General features: G+C 46.6%; 2 protein-coding genes across 2 annotated transcripts; both read left to right on the top strand.

Annotated features, from left to right (window-relative positions):
* Positions 1-309: 309 nt before the first annotated feature.
* On the top strand, positions 310-2088 carry LOC115326322 (the record flags this gene model as incomplete). Its single annotated transcript, XM_040207741.3, has 3 exons — positions 310-540; positions 621-782; positions 1897-2088. Coding segments are annotated over 3 exons (585 nt in total), but the record flags the coding sequence as incomplete, so codon positions are not given.
* A 5631-nt stretch (positions 2089-7719) lies between these two features.
* LOC120838012 lies at positions 7720-12128 on the top strand. Its single transcript, XM_040207739.3, has 5 exons — positions 7720-7945; positions 9211-9382; positions 9853-10001; positions 11464-11648; positions 11992-12128. Exons 1-4 carry the CDS (start codon positions 7720-7722, stop codon positions 11625-11627), a joined length of 711 nt encoding a protein of 236 aa, XP_040063673.3. The 3' UTR covers positions 11628-11648; positions 11992-12128.
* The last annotated feature ends 3690 nt before the right edge of the window (positions 12129-15818 follow it).

Below are 15818 nucleotides of genomic sequence, written 5' to 3'. Positions count from 1 at the left end.
CCTTACTTTCAGGGTGACCGTTAACTTCGATGACGAAATGCAAGAAAGTGTCGCCAACAATGAAGATGACTCGTTGTATGTCCCCTCAGTGTGCGAAACAAGTGCAGAGTAAGATTACTTTTAATGTAAACTAGACTCTTTGTGACGCATTTATACCTTACTTTCAGGACAACCATTGGATCCGAGAGCGACTCCGTTCTAACCACTGAACGGAAGTTCATTGTAAATGAGAGAAAGTTGCTGGCACTCTTTACATCATGCCCAACATGCCACAAAAGCGTTCTCCCTGAGGTTTGCGTTTCTGGGACGTCAGTTAAAATCTCGACAACGTGTTCCGATGACCATGTTAGATCGTGGGAGAGCCAGCCAACGGCAAAGAAAACATCAGTTGGAAACCTGATGGTGGCTGGAGGGATACTGTTCTCTGGCCTGAGCCCAAGCAAGACATTGAGGTTTCTGACCTCCATCGGAGTGGCAACATACTGCACGAGAACATTCTTCAGATATCAGACGGATCTTCTGTTGCCTGCTGTGCAACAAGTAAACACCAGGATCTAACTCTGTCTGCCAAATAAAAATAGAAAAGGGAAGAATTGAAATTATGCATAATTCACTTTCAGGTTTGGAATGAAGCACAAAAAGACCTTCTGGAGAAGATTGAGCTTCCGGTTGCACTTGCCGGTGATGGGCGCGCCGATTCACCAGGATTTTCGGCAAAATATGGAACCTACACGTTGTTGGACATGAGAACAAACAAAATATTACACGTGGAGTTGGTCCAAGTAAGTTGAAACGTATCCTTTTCCATTTATTTGTTGTTCCCGACTTGAGCCTAAGTCCAGCATTTCAGTTACTTTCATGCACCATTTTCGTCTGTAGGCGAATGGAAAATTTTTGTGTAGTCTGCTGTTAGTTTTAGCATGGTCGGCGAAGTTGAGCACAAAGCCATGATAACTCGACATACTTCGGGAATGTTTGAGTAATCCACACGACTGGTTAGATGTAAGGGAAGACAAAAGAGACAAGGACGGTCATGCTGTCTTTCCTTGAATCTTACTTCTGTTACCAGCAAGCTCTTTATTTCAGCTATATACGACTGACTCGTAGTGAAACAATGTTATCCCTGTCAAAGGCACACAGTTGCTACTTCAGAGTCAGTGACGACAGTTTTGCAGTTAGTAAGCGGGACTTGGCACGGATTTGCAAAGTTGTATACTCTGTTCACCTTTAAGCTGACAGTGAGGTGGAGGCTACTTGTGCGGCGGACCAATCACTCGCCTGCCTTTTATTGCTTGACATTCCTCTCTGCACGCACGTATGAACAGAGAGTGTGATCACATGACACAAAGCTGACGGTTGAGTGGTCCGCCGAGCCTGTAGCTTCCACTTCACTGTTGCCTTAGGGATGATTGGAGTTTCTTTTTTTTTAATATAGTGTGTGTGTGGGGGGGGGGGGGGGAGTGTATAAGTGAGTGAGAGAGAGAGAGATAGATAGAGAAAGAAAGAAGGCCACAGATTTCGAAGTGCAGCTATTGGCCAACCTTTCCACACGGTACAGGTTTCAGTTTCCGTAACCACCCTCCCCCCCCCCCCCCCCCCCCCTCTCAAGAAAGAAAATTCTGGTTCTGCTAATGCATGCAGCAGAACCTTAAATTCAGGTCGAAGGTTGAGAAAGCTCACACGTGTAAACAAGACCTCTATCAGCTATGAATGTCTCGTTTGAATCGTAGTTGAAGCCAACACTTCGCTTCGAGACATGATTTTTTGAGGGGGTATGCTTCTGAAGGTGCTGTCTCTGAAAATGGCAGATGTCACTCTAAGGCTTGGTTTCTTAGGTTCATATCAGCCCTGACTGCTTGTGTGTTCTGTTAACTGACATTTTATTTTATTTTACAGTCAAACGAAGTTGGGGGCAGTGCCCGCATGGAGCTCGAAGGCCTTGTACGGTCCATACGGCACCTTGAAGGATGGGGAGTATCCATCTCCACGTTGGTCACTGACAGGCATTCGCAGATAAGGAAGTACCTGAGGGAACAACATCCGGATATTAAGCATCTATTTGACTGCTGGCACGTTGCAAAAGGTTAATTATTATTTCCTCACATTTCCTCCTTCTTATAAAGGTGTTAACCAGAAATTACTGCTATGGTGCAGTTGCAGAAAAGAAAGTTTCGTACACCTCTGTATGTGCTATCCAAGGGTAATATACAGAAATACAGGCTAGAAGTGCACACTTTAGTCCGTGTTAGGTGCACTTGCTCTATTCTTGTAAGAGCCCTGCAGTGCTCTGGGCTTGACCCAATAAGACAAAATGAATGTTAACACACTTATGACATTAAGAGTAGCTGTTGCATCAAGGGTACTTCCAAATTCCGTGATTATTGTCCTTGGCCGCATTACATGGAGTGTAAACATGTTGAGTCTTTTGATATATGAAACCATTATTTAAACGCTGTGTGTAAAGATATGTGGGACGTATCCCAATCCCAGAGTCTAAAGGTACGTTGGACGTACCCGGAACCCTGGGTCTAAAGATACGTCGGATGTATCCAGATCCCAAAGTCTAGAGATACGTCGGACCTAGTCGGTGAATGGCCACCGGTTGTTGAGAACGTGTGGAAAAGTTTACGAAAGTGCAGTGCCGCATGAAAAAGGCAGAACTCTTAGAAAGATAGTTTCGCCGGTCTTGCGGCATAATCAAAAATTTCTTGGCATGCCGAATTTCTGCGTTTCTGCATTCACACGCTTGGATACTGATCAAGAATCGGTGCCGCAGCAAAGTTTTGAAGGTGTGTCAAGCGTAGATGATTTTGCATCATATGTCGACCGTGGAGTTGTGGATCGTCCAGCTGTTCCGGCAATTTGTTATGAATAAAGGAGGGAAAACAATCTGTACGGTTGCTCTTATGCACTATTAAGCATGGCTATGTTCCAAATCTACTCTAATGGATCACATGGCAGCGCAAATAGAGCAACTCTGTGGAGGTTTTTGAAGGCGAAAGTGCAAGACGGCGAGATGGAAAATATTTGAGGTGCGGCCCATATGGTTGTGTGCAATCGACTGAGCAATCACAATTAGGCGAGCTGCGCTCGAACTTGATGTGATGTGCAATTGCTGATAACGAAGGTCAGTGATGAGGAACTGTGTGCGCGGTATTTTGTAAACTGTCTGACGACTTCAAAAAGACATACCTTCCCCCATCTTCCGTCGCCATAGGACGCTGGATCAAGCTCGTTTCTGGACTGCAAGAGCCGCAAGTTACAAATACAGTCGTTGGAGGAAAGTAAAACGCTGCTCCAGAGGCACATACGGTTTCATGCACATTACACTCGCAAAACACATCCACACGGCGTCCAATCTTGATCGGTGTCCAAGCATGCGAATGCACAGAAACGCAGCACTTCTGTGTGCCAAGGAAGCTTTGATGATGCCACGAGACGTGCGAAACCTGTTTTCGACAAGTTGTCCCTTTTTCCTGGGGCACTGCGCCTTCGTAAAAATTTCCACGTGTTCTCAACGGAAAGTCTCAACACTTACGCAAGTCTTAAAAAAATTCTTCGGTGAATGACGATTAACGAATAGAAAACATGTCTTCAGCATGCTAGCAATGCAATGCGTGCTTCTGCAATGCTAGCAAAACCGAAATTTGCCTGAGCAAGATGGCTGTTTGGTGGCTTCACTCGCGCTGCAGTGACCAAGCGGCAACGTTACTAAAACACTCAGTTGGGAAACTCGCCGTCGAAACCTAGGCCGCTGGCGTCCACCGAGACCGAGCTAAATGCGACAACAGCGCCACTCTTTATCATTTGTCTGTACTGTGGTCACATTGAGCTTTTACAAAGCATGTTTTTGCGTAAAAACAAACAGAAAACACTCTTTATGTGAAATTTATTGGAGTTTAGTACAAAATGAAGGGCACGTGATGTTTTTGAAATCTTTAGTTTGCAAGGTTTTGTTGCACAATTAATATTGTTTTTATACAACCATGCCTCAGCGGTGCTTTCAGGTAAAGCGTCCCGACCTAGGTGCATTTTAACTTCGGTTGTAAAACGCGGCGCGTCCGCCGGGGAGACGGGGGTGGCACCCCTGTAACCTCTTCGACTGTATCTGTTCTTGAAGACAAAATATAAGTCATGTGCAATTTCTCGAGTGGCCGCTGCGGGAGAAATGGCGGCGTTCTTTTCGCCATTAGTTAGGTTCTCGAGGACAGATCGGGGCCACTTTTTCAGGGCAGTCTCTATGGCAGTTTCCCAACTGAGTGTTTAGTAACGTTGCCAAGCGGGGAAGGGCGATCCAGCAATTGTCACAGAGATGAGTGAATACACCCATGGGAAATTATTATTCTATATGTAGCAGACCTATAATAGGGTAGTCTAGTCTGGTACACATGGCTTGCACGTGACATGAAAGCAGTCCTCCTTGCTGGTGGTAGAATGCACTGAAGCTGAGGTGACTCGTTTCTAGTTTGTAGAATTAGTACAGCACTAGTTTTGCATTTCTAGGGTCATTAATGGGGAAAAACCGAAAGCTGCTTGGCAGTGCTCGCTCCTTGTCGGTTTTTTACACCATCAGAGGCATGTAAAGGAACGTTGCATTATACAAGCGCAAAAATCAGTTGGCAGGAGCTGTGACCCGACGATTCTTTTTCACGCATTGCAAGCTTTGCACGTCTGAACGAAACGAAATTTCGACCGCCAGTGAAAGGAACGGCCGGAAACGGCAGGCGACAGTTCATGTTTCATCAGTTTCGTAATCTCATTTCTTTCGAAACTGTGGTGCCTGGAGAGCGTCTTCAACTGGTGTGTTTAGTGTCCTATGCTGCCCATACATCAAACATGGTCCCAAAGTGTTAACAAATAATGTCACAAAAGCCAAAGTGTCATGCTGTAAAGCCCCTGTATCCGGGAAAAGTGGCGCATTCTCTTCCCTCCTCCTCCAAAAAACCGTTCTTACCCCACCTCTAACTTCCGGTTTGCGACAAAGTGCCCTCGGGAAGTTCCCAAGCGTCTCGACGTCTTGGTCAGCTGAAGCGGCGTGATGCCGGTCGTGTGGACTTTTCTCGTTTTATAAGTGTGGCAATGACCCCATTTAGAGCCGCATTCGCATCCGACCGCCCTAATGTCGCTCTAGATCCATTCGTCCAACCGTGGATCTCAAGAATGCTTTGGATAATCGTCCCGATCATCACTACCGAGTTCCATTATTGGTCAGTGTCTCGTGTCTACCTGTCTGCCCCTTCGGCTTCACAGGAATCACAAATTGCTTTTATTCATCACATAAAACCGCCAAATTGCAATTATATTCTCCACGATTTCAGACGAGTCACTACTTATTTTTAATCTGTGGGGAGAAAGCATACTCGTGCTTGTCGCACTTGATTCGCTCGCACTTATGTTGAATCGGGGTATAGATACTTCCACATGCTCGTGTCTGCAAGCTTATGAACTTTGTGCGAAACAAAGCATGGTACGTGAGCATGTAAGACACACTTAACGAGTGAGCATACTCCGCATGCACCCATAAGTGAGAGCGATGCCAATGCTACAAGCACGAGCAGGAGCACGCCCGAACCTCTGCACGCACCCATAAGTGCGAGCGACGCCGATGCTACAAGCACAAGCAGGAGCGGGCCGTTTTGAACGACGCTTCTTCCACGGCACGGGCATCCATGCATGCCAACTCGGCAGCGTTGTGATCGCTATTACATCGCTCGCACTTACGGTGGAATGGAGTGCATAACTTGCTATAAACCGCTGTCTCTGCACTCTGGTGAGCTTTATAACAGCACCTATATCGCATAATTTTGCGGCTCCCGTCTGGCTGCAATTTTTTCGATCGATTTGGTGAAGCAAGATCTTCCTCCGAGGTTCATTTTCTGTTCCACAGGGAACACTGAAAGGCTCTCCGGCCAACTTTACCACAGGCGCAACAGCCTGTTAGCTGCGGCGTAGCAACAGGTTGGGAAAGTAATGGCGACCGGAAGTCCAAAACTGAAAGCAGGGCGTCAGGTCACAACCGGCCAATAGTGTGTGCGGTGGCTTGTTCAAAGAATGGCGCCACTTTCCCCAGGATAGAGGGGCTTTATCACGCTGTTGCATGTCGCGGTCTTGGCGGTTGGTCGTAGAAATGCTAACGAAAAGCTGCGAGTAGCACAAGCGAACGGGAGTGTCGCTGTCGTCGCGGTGTCCCAGCTTCTGGCTGCTGAAGCCTCCGTGGACTTCCACAGTGGAGAGCGACTTGCAGCAGAACAGGCGTCTGCCACACACACCACACCTGTTGGGACGCCGCCAGGATCGTAGCTGGCAACGGCATGACACTTTTATGATGTAACCAGGCGGAAATGGAGGGACCACTTTTTCTGGATGCAGTAAACACCCCAGTCGGAGACGCGCTCCAGGCACCATACTCAAAACTCGTGAAACGAAACTTCGACTGCCAGAGAAGGAAACGGCCGGAAACGGCACACGTGTATGCCTTGTAAGTATCGTACTCTCTTTTGAGCATTGCTCTCAATACTCGACAGCTGAGCCGGTCGAGTCCGTCGAGCTCAGGGTCGACGATGCATACGGCATACTACTTGGTGCCCCGAACACCTTGAATGTGAATCGCAGCTACGCCCGAAAGACTCCGGGTCCCAGGTGCATCCTACGTATCTTCAGACTCTGGGATCCGGGTATGTGCGACGTATCTTTAGATTCTGGGATCCGGATACGTCCGACGCATCTTTATAGACTTTGGGTTCCAAATACGTCCGACGTACCTTTAGACAGCGCTACTTAAAAGTAGTATGCTTATAACTAGGGTGTGCATTTTCCGGTTTTAACCGAAAAATACCGATAAACATCCGTCGGTGACGAAAATATAAAATCGGTTAAAACCGAAAAACACCGGTAGTTGGATATTTTCGCCCTGGTTAAAACCGAAAAACACCGGTCGTTGCTAGTTTCCGACCTAGCGAAACCCTTTCCCCGTAGAGGTTCGTCAAACGTGTTATCTCGTGGATCCTGCATTCTTCCAGTGTTTATACATGGCTTGCAGGTGGCGTCAGTCCGCCCTCCTTTCTGGGGGTCAAAAGCGTCTAGTGAACGCAGTGGAAGCTAAGCTCTCATGCGCCTTTCCCCTATTGTGTCTCCCATGGCCCCCTTTTGTGGAAAAATGAACGCAGTGGAGGGTAGGCTCTCACGTGCCTTTTCCTCATTGTGTCTGGCCAAGTGATGTCGGTGCAAGCCACGTATTCAGAGGTTGCTGTGGTTCCTGGAAGACACTGCCAACGTCCGTGTCGTACAAGAGCGTGCGTTTTCATAATTGCGGGTTGCGAACCGCAAGGAACGTGCTGCCATGACGGCAGCACGTTCCTTGCGTGTAGATGTAAGCATGAAAGTATTCTTGCATCTACTATAATAACCAAGTGTGAGAAATAGTTGCTTCCTAGAGAAGAAGTGTATGATCTATGTGAATATAATTGGAACTCTCTGTCTGTGATCAATCGCTTTTTTTTCACCGATAATCACCGATTTTAGCCTCGTCATGAGACGTTCCACCGAAATACACCGGTGTTTTGAAAATAAATAAACACCGAAAAACATCCGCCGATTTTTCTCACAAATAAACACCGGAAAGTACACACCCTACTTATAACTGCCTAGAAAAGTAAGGCGGAATACATAATTTTAGGTACACTATGAATTTCTTCAATTTTCAGGGATAAAAAAAAGCTGATGGCTGCGAGCCACCGCAAAGGTTTTGAGAGAATTGGCTTGTGGACAAAAAGTATCACCAGACATCTGTACCACTGTGCAGCCACTAGTGGAGGAGATGGAGAATTGATGCAGGCAAAGTGGTTGTCAATGCTGAATCACATCGGTGACGTACACACTGGCCACAGTGAGGTCTTCCCAGCCTGCGAGCATGGCCCCCTTGAGCGTAGAAAATGGATTACACAAGGCAGGTGATTTCGGCATAATCAGAAGTGCAGAGATTTTCTTGCCTGCATAGCACTACTGGCCTTAGTATACTGATATTACTGTTTGAAGACATGGTTCATGCATATCCGGTGCTTTTAATGAACTTTCGAATGTGAATTATGAACTCGTGCCAGGACATTGGTCTGATACATACAGGTTCCAAAGGTCCAGACTTAGAGAAGGTTATTCCTGACTCTTTTTCTTCGACTTTCCCTCATCCATTACCGTAGTCTCCGGTTTTCCCACATGATGTCCAGAATTTCTTTGCTCAAAAGCGATTTCACTCTTGGAGAAGGGTTGAATAAAATTGAAGCTGTTTCTAAGAAATACACGGTCTAGAAGCGTGTTGGTTTTGAGGTCAAAGATGTAAGAAAGAATAAACATTTAGGATGGGGACCCATCCTAAATCAGGGTATCACCCGATTCCTTTCACCCCATTGTCACACACGCTCAATCTTACACTGGGTGCAGCCCTTGTTTTTATGATACACGAATTTCGGAGGGCAATAATAGCAGATATGGCCGGTAAATCATAGAGGCGATTGCCATCCACAGCGTAAAAAACAATGTTTCTACCCCCTCATTGCTCCTGACGAAGACTGAAGTCGAATTTCTGAAACCAGAGATGACACTGTCAACTTGACTATGTTTTTATCTTATTGTCTCTTTCCTTCCGTCTATCTTTTGATTTTCCCTTCCCTCGGTTTTTTGCACCTTTAATCTGCTGCTCGCTCTTGGAATTTCATATTTGTTTGTTGCTACCTGAAAGAAGTGGTTGTTCAGTCCCTGTCCTCAATCGGTTTAAAAGAAAGCTTGTGTGTGTCCGATAGGAGTGGTACTTTTAACTCTGTTCAATAGAAATTCTGATATGCAAATGAAACTAGTCAGTAAAACAGGAAAGAGGTAGTGCGTATTTGGCAATGCGGAAGCTATGCTTATGAATCAGCTGGGGTGGAAAATGTGGGTATGCTATTATTCCTTGGACTTCATGTGAATGTAGGAGTGAAGTTATGTAAAGCTGTAGGTACTAATTCTTATAAAAGTTAGAGAAGGCCGGTTATCTTTAGTTATTGGATTCTAAAAGTAGGAACAAATGACTATATTTTGCCACTGATGGTACTTCTGGAGTGGTGGTGCTTGAGGCATTTTAGTCTGAATGTGTGGGTAGAATAGCCAATGCATGCTTTGTCAATTGCAGATTACCCTAGGAAAGTTGAATTTTCAATTTTCATTTTCTGTTTGAAGGAACTGATGCCCACGACCGGCTGGCCACTATTCTGGCATCAAAGTCTTTTTTAAAAGATTTCAAGCAGCTGTCTTCAGAGGGTCAAACGTTTAGCGTCGAGACGTTTCATTCGACATTGATTCAGTTTGCCCCCAAGTCTGTGGCCTACTCGTACACCATCATGGCTGCAAGGTATGGATTGGATTATTGGGCTTCCTAATATTGCCATATTTCCAAGTGGCCGAGGTAGCGCAGTGGATTGCGTGCCCCGCTTTCACGCAGCAGTGCTGGGTTAAAACCGCAGTCAGGGAAGTGCCTTTTATTTTTTCTTCTATTCCTCATCTAGTTTCTGGAAGATTCTAGAAAAAACTGGCATGTTCCCCTTATTTTTCGCTTGTACATTGTGTTGTTCTAGTCATAGTACTTCCTGGGCGGTACGCGATGATTATAAAATAGTGCACCCGTGGCTGCAGACAGTCAGTCTATTGCTAGCACTTGTCCTAGCTGTTGCGCCAAGATTCAACGCTCGCGACGTACTGTTATTCTCTTCTGTTTTGGGCACTAGTTCGCCCCATTAAACATTATTTTCCTTAGTTACTCCTTGCCTCTCTCTGTCATTCGTGACAATATTTCAGTAATAGTTATAAATTTCCTCTTTGAAGGACCTTCATAGCAGCACTGCATTACAATGAAAATTCAAACAGAAAGCAGCGAAAAACAAAAGATGGACAACCACAGTGGAAAAGAAAATATCCGAAGGCGCAAGGTGGAGAACCAGTGGTCCAAGAACTCATGGAGGATGCCACATACAGTGAATTAATATATTCATTTTCTTTTAGAACAAATGGAAGAAACATGACAAACATGCTATCCCCCTTGTTTTGTGAAAGCCTTCAATGGCAGATAAACAGGGCAAACACAACGGACAGAGTAGAAGACTTGCTGGAAACGATGCTGCCTCACTGTCCATTGTCTTCACACTGTTTATGTGTTGCCACTAACTAGCCAAAGCTTCAATACTTGTGCAGGTTGATACCATCGAGGTTGCCACAGCATACCATGCTCTTGCAGACTGCTATAGTCTGGTATGGGTTAAGAATACCCCAGAAGCTCCTCCCACGTCATCATTGTCGCCGGCCATTGTTTCTGCGCAATGCTCAAGTAGTCCGCTATTTAGGCTGTGACAACCTTTGCAGCTGAGCGAGTCAATACATTGTATTAGCAGGAAAAAGAAATGGCACAAATACACCATACAGGATATAAAAGGACTGACCGATGTCTCTTGCTTTTGTTCACCTCAGTAAACACGAGCACAAAAGATGCACCAGCAAATATACAGGTGTTCAAATTTCCAAGAGTTTGACTTAATAAAGAACGTGATATTTTTGTTTAACAGCGCATGTTCCATGTTTTGGGTGGCGTACAGCTGTTTCCCCTGAATCTTTTTTGCAGTGGAGCTGTTCAGGTCTAGTTTCCCCAGTTTCGTGTCTGTGGACAAATAAATCTTGACAACCCTCTGTATAGCTACCGCCATCTATAAGCAACGGCGGCAACTGGCTTGCCGGTTGTCGCCGTCACTCATAAATGGTGGCACAGAGTACAGCTCCGCTACTCTTGCTTCTTCATCGGAGTAAATAGGCTGAAAGCTTTTCTGTTCTTCAAAGTTCATTTTTATTGGAGAAGAAGAAAACGAGCTCTGTCACACTTACATCACATATCTCGTCATGGCTACAGCCCTTCTTGGGTGGTCTGCAGAGCAACTCATTGTCTTAGCTGGTACATGGTTGTATTTATTGTGCTCATTCTTAACTTGTATAAGAACTATAGCATATTGCATGTTTCTGTTGAAACTCTTGAAACTAATAATCTTAGTGACATTGGCACGGGAATACACTATATTTTCTTTTTGTCAATTTCCATGCGCTTCTGTACAACTGGAGCACGTGCTAGTTAGGTCTTTTTGACTCGTATCTGTAAACATTGTGCTGAATACATTCAGTGAGGCACAGTTTCTGCTCGGGGATACGGGGCACAATAACAAAACCTCGTGCAGCTGCCATATCTGACTTGTATATTTCCCGCTTTTAATTCTCAGGTAGGAGAATGCAAATGTGCCCTCTACTACAATATACAGCAGACAACATTTGTCCAAAATATTGTTCAAAATCTCGCATGCTCAATCATTTCATGCGCACCCCAAGCATTTGGAGCTTGTTGTTCTAATTCTGTTATCAGCACAAAGCCAGATTGTGACGTCATGTTTGATCTTTCAGACTACATTGACCGGTTGTTGGAGACGGTCCTGCAGTTAGAGCGGCAGCCGACTGCCCACTGCTCAACATCACGTCCTGTGCCTCCCCCACTCAGCCAGAGCCAACCACATGTTCCTACTCAAGAACTTGTTAGGAAGCGTCGCCAGAGATTCAGCCTTCCTTGAGAGCTAACTATCCAACTGCTTGTAAGATACAAAAGCAATTCGTTGTAGCCCATAGCAACACATGTTTTACCAGAGTTAATCCTCTGATCGAAGTATTCTCCTAAATTGTTTTCTCTATTGCAAATTTTTTGTAAAGCATTGGGGAACTTTTTTTGTATGCCCGCTCACAGTGTGAGCAACAATGCTTAATTTGGCCTGTTTGTTGGTCACCCTCACATAATCACTCGCTCAGGGTAAATTATATTTCTAAAGTTGGACACAGATATTTACACAGTTCCCTCTCAGTGAAGGACTTCAAACTATCTGCATAAACGTAATATAAGTATTTAGTACTCCACATATCTGAAGCCCGTATATGTTTCAGATGGGTAGGCTGCCCGGATCTTGACGACTACGCAGCTTGGCAGTGGCTTGCGGTGGTGGCGTCCGAGCTTGTGCCAAACCCACCGCACAAACTGATTATAGGCCGTCAACCTGTACCGCCTATGCAAAGAAAGAAAATAAAGCACATGTTATTTTGCCCCTCTGTGAGAGGAACACAATGAAACAAAACAAGTTTTTGGTTCTTACCTGTGGAGATCTGGGGCGTTGATGGCTTCCCGCTCATGTTTCATTAAGTTGAAATACGCTATTTCAATTGCATGTTGATTTAGAACACCCCCAAGAAATGTAGGGTGCACAGTGATGCATATTTCAGATGTTGGGATTTTTTCTCGCACTTTCTGGATGCTGTGGCAACACAAATTCTCGGTGGCTGTGCCCATCACTTCACAGAGTCCACACCCGCACCTGGAATACACCGAATTTTGCCAAGCGCATCAGTATTTTGTTACTGACACAAGTGACAACAAACATATAGCTGCAACTTACTGGAGGAAACATACTCACCCGAAGGATAAAGGGCAGCTGACATTACGCCGAGAAAATGTTTGTATAAGCTCTCCCCACTAGTCGCAAGTTTGGCTGAAGTACATTTACAAAAGATGATTCGTGACGCTGTTTCAGCAAATGTGCGAGCAATATTCAGACCGCAACTTTTGTCTGCGATTATATGGCGACATTCCTAGCCTGGGGTTTTCCGATCTCGGTACACAGCAGACTGCGGTTGTTGACGCGCAGAGTTAGGATTTGAACTTAGGAAGAATCCTGGGCTCTGCAGTGCGACCTTCCGTTCCACCAGCTTCAAGCGGCGGTGCGGCTTGGCTACAGCTATCGGCATGGGGTCTCAAAAACAGAAAATATAAATAAGTGTCACGCCAGGCAACGGGCGGCATCGTGCTGAGAGCGCGAGCTGAGCGTGTGCGAAAAACGCACCGCGACAAAAGCTTGTGAGCGAATAAGTGGTGACCTGCCGATATCATAGTCACGCAATCCCCCACTGTTTTCCCATACTCTTCAAGAGCTTAACGACTGTGTTAAGATGGCAATGGCAACGGTGAGCGCATTCAACAGGTCAACAGTCGCACGAGCTGCTATGCCCACACGTTCGTGAACGCGTCACTCAGATGACATGGGCGGCCTTGCAACACCGATTTGCTCGCACTGATTACAAAATAGTATATTAAAACACTCACCACTCCAAACCGTGCCATTGAGCGTTATCGGCCTCCTCAGCGTCGTCTCTGACGACATCGCCGTCGTCCTCCGCAACGCTCTCATCGTCGTCGTCGCTGGAGCTGGTCGCCAGCGGGTCGAATACAAAATGACCAACTTCAGGAATTTCTTCGTAATCGCTCGCGTCACTGCTGAGATCGCTCTCGAAGACGTAGGAATTGCCAGAATTTGAAGAGTCCGACGAAGTGAGTGAAGCCGGAGCCTCCATCGGCTCTAATGCCAGGAGACGACGACGAAAGCTGATGCCAGAGGAGAGGATCAGTTTGGGAGTGCTTGCAGCGGGTCAGCCCCAGCTGCCCCAGCTCCGCCGGTTGCGCCGCGGCGCTACCAGGGGCGCGCGTGCAGCAGAGGCTGGCTACGTCACGGACCTCCGAACAGCCAAGACCCACCCACTGGGGGGAGCCGAGGGTCCGTGATAAAAACGACTGTATCTCAGAAACTAGCGGTCTGTTTACAAAACAAAATATCGCAAACGCATGCTAACACATAATGGGTTCTTCAGCCATAGTTATCTCATGTTTTATATATTCCGTGTCATAACCCCTTTAAGCGCCATACGCACATTCGCGTTTGAACGCGTTTGAGTGCGTTGCGGAGTCCTTGCGGCCAGGCGCGGTCGCTTGCGGACCGACGCGCGCCTTCCCGCAACGCTCGGTAGCGCGACGCAAGCGAGTAGAGACTCTTTCAACTCTCCGAAGCGTTGCGGTGCGTTCGGGCGCGTTCGACCAATCAGAAGCCGAAAGAGGAGAGGGGGTGACGTGTTCGCTCCGGCCGACTCGGCGAGACGTATCCGGTTCGCCGGCCGCAGTGCTTGCTTTTTCGTTTTGGGGAGCGGTGGGGACTGTATTTTCCAAGGCTGCGATGGTTCAAGCTTGACAAAACGCCGGGGAAGCCGGCGAGATTGTCCCACGATCGAACGCTTCGACGCTGTCGCCGTGCGCCGCCATGTTGCCTTGGATTTCGCTTACTATTGGTGAGCCACTAGCGACGATAGCGCGTTCTTATTGGCTCTTGACTGCGGTTGACTGCGTGTCAACGCAACTGTGCGTACAAGTTTGGCGCAAGCGGTCTTCGCAACGCAACGCGTCCGCTTGCCGCTACGGAACGCACCGCGCTCAAACGCGAATGTGCGTACGGGTCTTTACGACTTATAGCCAGGTTAGAGAAAACTATATAAACTGAATATTTAAAATGGAAAGAATAAAAACACAGAGGACCGTTCACAGACGACCACACTTTATTTAGCAACCACGAATGTTTATTTCCGGGCACTAAAAATTCGCACGTTAACCTGAACGGGGTAGGGGTGAAGGAGAAGAAGCTACGAACGAGAGCGCCGATAAGGACTGAGTCACCGTGTCGTGACTAACCATGTTTATTATTTTTCTTTTTCTAGTTCGGACCTGATAAATTCCAATTCACGTCTTGTCGGTTCCAGCGATGCAGATGAAACCTTCTTTCTGGCCTTTTTCGATGAAGAATGTTTTTATGATTTCACGCCGGAGTCACTGATGGTGTGTTGCTAGAACAATGGTGCTGTTAAAGGGATGGTGAACCGAACATTTCGGTTTCCATAATAAGCGGCACACTATATTTCCATAAGTCAGCAGCCGCCGGTGCGCGCGAGCACACGAGACAGAATTGACGTCATATACGCCCCCTTCGAGCTTATTTAGCGTAAATGGAAAATATGATGACGTCAATTTCGTTGCGTGTGCTCGCGCACACCAGGGGCTTCTGACTCATAAAAAGATAGTGCGCCGCTTATTATTGACGCTGAAATGTTCGGTTCACCATCCGTTTAAAGTACGGTGCGCACCCATGACACTTCTTCGCCTGAGCAGCGATAAAATGTGTAGGATGATCGGCTTTTGATGTTGCCTTGTTCTGATGCTCTCGTAGACGGTCGTTCGTGCATCGGTCAATTTTCCAATGTACTCAGCTCAGCGCTTGAGCGGCACCGAGTACACCGTGTCGGTCGTACATTCTCTGAAGTGGGTGTGGTGTTTTTTTTCGCAGGTTGGCTTGATCTCTTCCCGGTTTGTCATACCTCATAGGCTCGCCAGTTTGAATCTACAGGAGAAGACGACTTTCGTGTTAAAGCGGGTATCGATTAATCGGATGCTGTGGGATACACTGAAAATAAGAGATGCTGATGATCCTTTCGCATGCAGGGAGAGAGAGAGAGAGGGGGCGGGGTTCTGGTAGTTCTTGCTACGATAAGTCGGTGAAAACAGGAGGGCGATTCGTTCCACTGGGCATCATGAGCACCGAAGTCGTTGAGTGTAGGTGTTGATGCTTTCGGCTTCTGAATGCGGACATTTTTTGAGATTAGTAGGGCCTTGATCATCCCCAGTTTAACCGACTTGAAGTGTGCAATTTTAAACGGAAGACCTACTTTTTCGAGCGCTCTTAGAAAGTCTAGCAAACACATTGCGTTGACTTGGTCAGTCGCAAGTCCCCCAATTGCAGGCCTTGGGAAGATGGGTCCTCCCTCTTGAACCTGAGATTATCTAATGCTTGGTGGAAGGAGAGAAAATGGCTTCCACTTTTATAGTTTCAGAGTGGATGATGAGA

The sequence above is a fragment of the Ixodes scapularis genome, unplaced genomic scaffold (genome assembly GCF_016920785.2).
Source record: "Ixodes scapularis isolate PalLabHiFi unplaced genomic scaffold, ASM1692078v2 PGA_scaffold0__279_contigs__length_252992795, whole genome shotgun sequence".
Classification (NCBI taxonomy): Eukaryota; Metazoa; Arthropoda; class Arachnida; order Ixodida; family Ixodidae; genus Ixodes; species Ixodes scapularis.
The sequence above is the reverse complement of the archived record's forward strand: the minus strand, read 5'-3'. Positions and strand labels throughout refer to the sequence as shown.